Source organism: Echinops telfairi, unplaced genomic scaffold (genome assembly GCF_000313985.2).
Source record: "Echinops telfairi isolate 266 unplaced genomic scaffold, ASM31398v2 ScPeMD7_5;HRSCAF=22, whole genome shotgun sequence".
Taxonomy (NCBI): domain Eukaryota; kingdom Metazoa; phylum Chordata; class Mammalia; order Afrosoricida; family Tenrecidae; genus Echinops; species Echinops telfairi.
In genome coordinates this window covers 43870352-43878522 of record NW_022103901.1, presented here as the reverse complement: position 1 = coordinate 43878522, position 8171 = coordinate 43870352, and the positions used below count along the sequence as shown (strand labels likewise).

Sequence of the window (8171 nt, the reverse complement as noted above, 5' to 3'; positions counted from 1 at the left end):
TACTTCTTCATGCTTTATTTTTCCCAAAGCAAACCAAACCATTGCCATTGAGTGAATTCGAACTTATAGTGGCTTTATAGGACAGTGTAGAACTTGTTTATGGGGTTTCCAAGGCTGTAAGTTTTTGTTTTTGCCATTGATTTTTCATATATAGCCTTTATTTTATTTTTATATTAATTTTATTTTAGTGGGGGCTCTTACAGCTCTTATCACAATCCATACATATATCCATTGTGTCAGACACATCTGTGCATGTTGTCATTATCTTTTTCAAAAATTTTTCATTCTACTTGAGCCCTTGGAATCAGCTCCTCATTTTTTCCTCCCTCCCTCACCTTCCTTCCCCCATGTCCTCTTGATAATTTATATATTTTTTCCCATGTCTTACACTAACTACTGTCTCCTTTCACCCACTTTTCTGCAGTCTGTCCCCCTGCAGTGGGAGCCATATGTCAATTAGTTGGGTTCCTCCCCCACTTCCCTTACCCTTACCCTTCTAGTGTTGCTGCTCCCCTATTGTTCCTGAGGAGTTTATCTGTTCTCTTTTCCTTTAAATTTGCAAGTGGCTTGTCAGTTTTATAAGTTGTTTCAAAGAATCAGCTTCATGTCTTGTTGACTTTTTTCCATTGTTCTTTTATTTTCCAGTTCATTTATTTCTGCTCTGTTTTTTATTTATTTTCTCTTGGTAGTTGAGAGCTTATTTTGTTGCTCTTGTTCAAGTCATTGAAGATTCTGGGTTAAGGTGTTGAGACTGGGTTTCTCTTCTTTTTACATGTGTGCATTGATTGCTGTAAATTGCCCTCTGATAACTGCGTTTGCTATGTCCCAAAGGTTTTGATAGATTATCTTTTCATTCTACTTTTTTTTGGAGGAAATTAACATTTTCCAACTGCTACCCAGTTGTTTTTAAATAGTGGGCTGTTCAGTTTCCAAGTTGTTTTCTGTTGGAGGATGTTCTTTCTATTAATTTCTGTTGTATAGCATTGTGATCTAAGAAAATGTGTTGTAGATTTTCAGTATTTTAACATGTATTAAGGCTTGCTTTGTGGCCTAACATGATGTCTAGACTAGAGATTGTTCTGTGTGCAGGGAAAAAATTGTACACTGTTGGGTGAGTGTTGTGTATGTCTAGGTGGTCAAGTTGGTTGATTGTGTTGTTTAGTTCTCTTGTCTTTATTGTGTTTCTTTCCTGATGATCTGTCTTTCCTCAAGAATGGTATATTGAAATCTCTTACTATTATTACCATAGTGTCTTTTCAGTTCTTTAAGAGTTTGATTAATTTATTTTGAAGGACTTTCTTTGGAAGAGTGAGGAGTATGAGTAATATTTCTAGTATGTTTAATATTGTTAAGTCTTCTTGTTGTATTGTTCCTTCAATCATTGTGTCCTTTTTGTCTCTTTTGTCTTGAAGTTTTATCAGAGATTAATATTGCCACTCCTGTTTGTTTTGGGGCGGTGGGTTGCCATTAGCTGGTAAATTTTTCTCCATTCTTTGACATTTATTCTATTTTTGTCTTTGTGTCTCCTGTAGGCAGTATATTGACAGGTATTCTTTTCTAATCCAGTCTACTACTCTTGGTTTCTTAATTGAGAGTTATATTCCTTGAAATTCTGTGTCATTATTAATACATGTGGGTTTGTGCTATCATTTTGCTGTTTGTTTTGTGTGTGTGTGACACTTTATTGATTTCTTTATTCTTCTTATAGTTCTGTGTTGTTTGTTCTGCTGTTGTTTATTCATTGTCCCAAATGTTCCTGTTCGTAATTTTTGTAATGCTGGTCATGTTTTTACAAATTCCTTTAATTTTTCGTTGTTTGGATATACCTTTATTTCTTCCTCGCATTTAAAGGATAGCTTTGCTGTATATAAGATTCTTTCTTGTCAGAACCCCCCCCCACACACACACACACACACACTTCCCATTTAGGATTTTGTATCTGTCACTGCATTTATTGCCTTCTTGTCTGCTTGAAAGGTCTGAGCTTATTCTTGATGGTTTTCCACTATATGGGACTGTGCTTTTTTTCCTTTAGCAGCTCTGAGAAGTCTCCTCTGTTTCTTAATATGGGAGGGTTTTCTCAGCTTCTTGAGTAGTCGTTTTCTCCACCTTTACAGTGTTGAGAAATCTTCTCCCATGATGTATTATTTTTTCTGTAGATTTTTTTGCTCGTTTGTCTCTTCCTGCTTTAACATCTTAATGGGACATAGCTTGTTCTTCTTGGTAGTGTTCCACATCATTCTTAGACTTTCTTCTGATTATTTTTCTCTCTTTGTTGATTGTTTCTCTTGACAGTTGTAGTTGAAAGAATTGTTTTCAAACTCACTAATTTGTCTTTCTATTTTTTCTATTCTATTACTCTGCTCTCTTCTTCTGGAATTCTATTTAGTCTAGTTTTTCTAGTTTTCTATTCTTCTCATTGTTCTCCCATACACTTCCTTCATCTGTTAAATGTACCTGAACACCATTCTTCTAAATTCTAATTCTGGTAATTCCAGAGCCAGGAGTTTTGGGGGCATAGTGGTTACAAGTGGGGCTGCAATCCAGCTGTTCCACAGGGAAAATCTGAGGCTTTCTGCTCCCATAAAGAATTATAGTTTTGGAAATTCACAGGGGCACGTCTATCCTGACCTAAGAGTTGTTATGAGTTGGCATTGACTCGATGGCAGTGAGTTTGGGTTTTGCTTTTTCTTCAGAATAATCCGTTGGGTTTGGGTCTGTGCACTGCAATTGACTGCTGTTTCTGTGGCATTGTGGCACAGCAACAGTGTTGGGTGGACTGCAAGGTTGCGTGGAGGCAGTTGACTCTGTTGAGTGATATAGAAGATTGATTGGAACCAGCAAACAAAAAAACGTAAGAAAGGAAGAAAAACAAGAGAGAAAAGGAGTGAGGAAAGGGGTCATAAAAAGACAAAAAATGTATCTAAATAATTTTAAATGCTTTTTAAAAAGGGGAAAATATCGATAGGTATAATAAAACATTTCAAGAAAAAAGGAAAATTTAAAAAAAGAAGAACAACAAGAGATGGTAGTAGGGTAATAGAAAAGGGTAAGCAACAACAACAAAAATCAGTGTGTTTTAGATCAGTCACTAAAAGGTCATAGGCAGTATTCTCACACGTCCTCACGTGTACAAATGCTAATATAAACAAGAAATATAGACTTGTTTTATCACACTGAATTTTTGTTTTTTTAAACTAGGAGAACAGAAGAGGAAGATGAGAAGAAACGTCTGTCTGGGGATATTCCAGGGCCCCTCCAGGGCAGGTAGGTGACAGTAAAGATAAGTATCTTTAGTTTGGTAGTAAATCTTTTTTCAACCAAGATTTTTACCATCTTGATTTATCATTTTAGTTTTTATGAGCACAAAGCAAATTTAAGAAAGTTAAGAGGAGTATACAGTGCCTTGATAGTGTAGTAGGTTACACATTGTGTTGCTAACCACAGGGTCTGCAGGAAAAAAGTGAGGCTTTCTGCCCCTGGAAACTTAGAGCCTCTGAAACTCACTGGGACAGTTCTACTCAGTCCTGCAGCCTCACGGAGTCAGAACTGACTGAGTGGCAGGGAGTATTTGCAGCATAACATTCGAAAATGGAAATGCCACTGGCTTGTTGGTGATAATGTTGAGCCTTTCTCCTCTTCCTTCCCCTTAAGGAATTTAATGCAACATTTGAATTTTTTGTCATTCCTGGATTATCATACTTAAAACTCCTTGAAATATGTTGCCCACTTGGTAGCATGAGTTTAATTGTGAAGGGTATTTTAATTTTATAAGATTTGTCATTTTTATTATATAGGAGACAAAAGCAACTGTATCCTTCTATTATTTCATTTGGCTAAGTCATTTAGCTTTTGGCAACTAAAGCAAAACGGTTAAGTCTCTGTGCTTTGAGCCAGCAGGGGAAGACCAGAAAAAGAAGAACATTTCTGATTAAAAATTTTACAGGGTATAATGAAAGTCTCAAACCATCAAAAACCAAATTCACTATCATCAAGTCAGTGCTGACTCATAGTGACCCTAAATTACAGGGTAGAACTGTACCCTGAGTTTCTGAGACTCTAACTTTATGATAATAGAAAGCCTAGCCTTTCTTGTATTGAGAGGCTGGTGGTTTGGAACTGCTAACCTTTCAGGTCATAGCCAACAACACATAACTAATATCCTTCAAATTAGGTTTTTTTTTTAACCAGGAAGCTTCATATAGGTAAATAGTACAACTCCCTTAAGTTGCCCTTTGACCAGAATATAAATATGTACAAAGTGGAGAAGGAAATGTATAAAGGAAACATCATTGCATGCCAACAACTGTCAAATCTAATACACCCAGATAGTAATACTTTAAAATATTTTAATATGGATGGTGTTGACTTCAAGCCTGGTGAGTTAGAATTGATTTGATAGCAATGGGTTTAGGTGTGAAATGCTTTCTATATTTTAACACAGAACCTAAATTCATGAAGTCTTCTCATCATAGGTCTGTGTCTTGTTTCACAGAATTTTCTGTGAAAAAAAGATAGTTGTAAGCACATCTTGAGTACTCAGAATGGCAGTATATTTAGACCACTGGCCAGTAGTGCTCATATTTTATAAGATGAAGAGCCAGCATTTATTGAATGAATAGTGTGCCAAGCACACTGACTGCATTCTGACAATAATTCTATAATATGAAGGCTTAATGACTTTAGCTAGCTTGTTCAAAGGCACCGGCTTGGTCCGCTTAGCTTGTCCTAATCTCTATACAGTGCCTCAAGACCAAGAGTCCCTCTCACTTGTCGGCGAGGACCTTGGGGAAAACAGGTTTTTATGGATTATTTGGACTGTGCTTATTTTGAAAGCGAGAACTTTAAATGTGTCATAGTTTCATTTGTGGAACGATATGTTCACATTGCATGTTACGGGCTACTTTGCTTATGTTACTACTTTAGCTATTCATATTTTTCTCATACATTTAAACTTTGTCTAACGAGTGTTTACTAACATATTTTGGGTTGAAGTAAATCTATTTACACTCCAAGCAGATTGCAAGTTTCCCAGTTGGGGAAAGGTAGAAATGGTACATGTATTGTATGTTTAAGGCTGTTAAGCTTATCAGACAAGACTCCATATAGAGGAAAACTAGATCATAAGAATGGCATTATGTTAGGCCAAGTTGTCTAGAAAAATACCAGTGACACTCATCTATGTACAAGAAAACTATATGTTAAGAAGCCACATTACATCAAGAAAGTGTCCTAGCCCAGTTCAACTCAAGTCCTTAAGTCTGATGCCTGCCCATAAGTCCCTCTTCAGACTCATGTAGATAGTACCACAAGGTGAGTCGGGAAGCCAGGTGATCACAGGCTGGTGGGTGCAGAGTCATGTGGATCCAAGGTCACTGGGAACATGGCAAGGCACTGGCAGCTCTCAGGGTTTGGAGACCCATCTGGGCCCTGTGACCTACATGGGCCTACACCTCAAGGCAGGCAGAGTTCCAGCAGGCTGGAAGGTAAAGGGGCAGAGAGAGAGATGTTCCCAGAGTTCTACACTCTTTTTTTTTTTTTTTAACTCTTTAAAACTTTTTCAACTTTTATTATTTGAGCTCTACACTCTTTTATAAAAGCCTACACCCCCCAAGGGAGTATCATCAAGTTTTACCACTTTGAGTGACAGGTTTAACTCCACCTTTAGTCATGCCACAGCATTATAGTATTCTTTTCTTAAAATGTGATACATAAACAATGAAAAATTACCACTTAATCATGTTGAGTATAATTCAATGGCATTCATTGGATTGACAATGTTGTGCAACTATCACCACTCCATTTCCAAAATTGCAGAAACTCTGTATTCATTAAGCAGTAACACCTTATTTCTTTGGCTGCAGGTTAGGCATTGGGCTGCTTACTAGGTCTGTGGTTCAAGTTCCCCAATTACTACAGAGGATAATGATGAGGCTTTTTGTTTCCATAAAGATTTACAATTGCAGAAACTCTGTATGAGGCACTGTAAATCTGAATTGACTTGATAGCAATTGATTTTAATCCTTGGAGTCCTGGTGGCATAGTGGTTACACTTTGAACTGCTAACCGCAAAGTCGGCAGTTCAAAACCACCAGCCATGCTAAGGGAGAAAGACAGGGCTTTGTACTCCATAATGAGTTAACAGTCTTCAGCCTAACTATCAGGCTGGATTGAACTCGGTGCTTGGCCAGTTGACCACCCTCTAGAGGAGACCTGAATTTGCTCTGAGTGCAAGTGTCTCTTACTGGTTCCATGACAGAAATTTCTTCCCGGCATTTTGAATGTTGCTGGAGGTCTTTTTCTTTTTACACATTATTTGTATTTTTGTGTTTATACTATTATGATTTTATCCTTAGCACCTTAGTGCGATTTTGTTTTTTATTGTTTTCTGTTGGGTCTCCCAGCTGTGATACATAATGAGAATAACTGATACAAGGGTATATAGAGAACAAAGGAGTCACAGGTGGGTAAAAGGGAGGGAAGGGGGATTTGGGAAGTAAATAATGAAGACGAGACGGGGAAGGGGGCACTAGAACAGACTGATTATACAACTCATTTTGAAGGCGATTTAACCATGAGGAGGGCAATGCTCTAAAATTGATGTGGTTATGATTGTACAATTCTCCGTGATATGATTGAATGATGGAACTATTGAACTGTATGATACGTAAATTATGTGCCAATAAAACTGATGGGAAAGAAAAAAAACAATAGTTAGTCTTGGTAACTTACAGAGGCAGTTCTGGCCTTTTTTTTTTGAGCCACTCATCTACTTTATCTTTATGAATTTGCCTGTATTCTGGGTGGGATTATACAATATATGTCCTTTTATGTCTGCCTTGAGGAGCCCTGGTGGTGTAGTGGTTACGCATTGAGCTGCTATCTGAATGGTCACAGTTCAAAACCACCAGAAGCTCTGAGGAAGAACGACTGGGCTTTCTACTCCTGTAAACAGTTAGTCTCAGAAACCCACAAGGGCTCGCTGTGTGTGAGCACTGACTTGGTGACCACAAGTTTGGTTTGGGTTTATGTCTGCCTTAATCACTCAGCACATGTTTTTAGAGTCTATTGGTATTGTAGCATGTATCAAAGCTGCATTCCTTATTATGGTAGAATCTTATTGTATGGATAAGGACATATTTTGTTTATCCATTTGCCTGTCTATGGAAACTTGGGTGGTTGTTAGTAATGGAGTATTGTTGTTTCTTCTCTGGTCTTCCAGCACTGTATAAGGGCTGGTACTCTTACCGCATGCTTATTAAGTGGTTTTTGCCTTGTCCTAAGATCAGTAGTGCTAAAGCAATGACATTTTACAAATCAAACTTATGTAGGTAGATGATTTATTTCTCACAGGCAAAGTTCCATTCAGAATTCAGTTCATAATTTCAGAATTATTTTTAAAATATCTATACCATACCTCAAAACATATTCCTTCTTCTATTACAAAAAGTAAGGATTTTATCGAACCGATTTGGATGGGCAGAACAGTGGGAGAGTGGGTGTGTGTGCTATTTCTGTCAATCCATCAATTCTTTATTTTGCAGTGGACAAGATATGGTGCGCCTCCTCCAGTTAGTTCAGAATCTGATGCACGGAGATGAAGATGAGTCGCCCCAGCGTTCCCGGTAATGAGAGCGGTTGCAGCTTCTCCTTGAAAGCTTGTGATTTTAATGCCAGTGGTGATTACATTCTTATAAGTTGCTTAAATAATACATTAAGAGTTACATATTTCATATCATATATAATCTTGTGACTTTTACATAATCCACATTGTAACATGTTTTATACATTATTTTTATATTTTAATCTATATGAGGAGATTTCAAAAATTCATGGGAAAAATGGAATTAAAAGATAATGGGATTTTTCCCACAATCTTTTTGAAGCCCCCTTCTGTTTTTTATATGTATATATTCTGTCATACTAAAACTAGAATCTGTCCTTTTTGTAGTATTATTTCTGAGAGTTGGGAAAAGTACCAAAAATTAATTGCAGCATTTTCCTGCTTCTTTTATGATTGCTAAGAATGCCTGCTGCTGACTTGATGGGGTGGGAGCCCAAGTTCTTGGCAGATCATCCATTGATGTGGATCATCTTTTTATGTAGTTTCATTTTCTCTAAATCATTTTTTCAAGTTTAAGTTAAAAATTCTTTAAGCAGCATAAACCCTG

At 37.1% G+C, this 8171-nt stretch overlaps 1 protein-coding gene across 1 annotated transcript in view; it reads left to right on the top strand.

The window, feature by feature from the left end:
* The window catches only part of PDXDC1 (pyridoxal dependent decarboxylase domain containing 1), a 62769-nt gene that overhangs the window by 2239 nt on the left and 52359 nt on the right, over window positions 1–8171 (top strand). The window contains exons 2-3 of the mRNA XM_045286059.1: window positions 3202–3267; window positions 7545–7625. Coding sequence (XP_045141994.1) covers window positions 3202–3267; window positions 7545–7625 — 147 coding nt within the window. The remainder of the gene's footprint in view (window positions 1–3201; window positions 3268–7544; window positions 7626–8171) is intronic.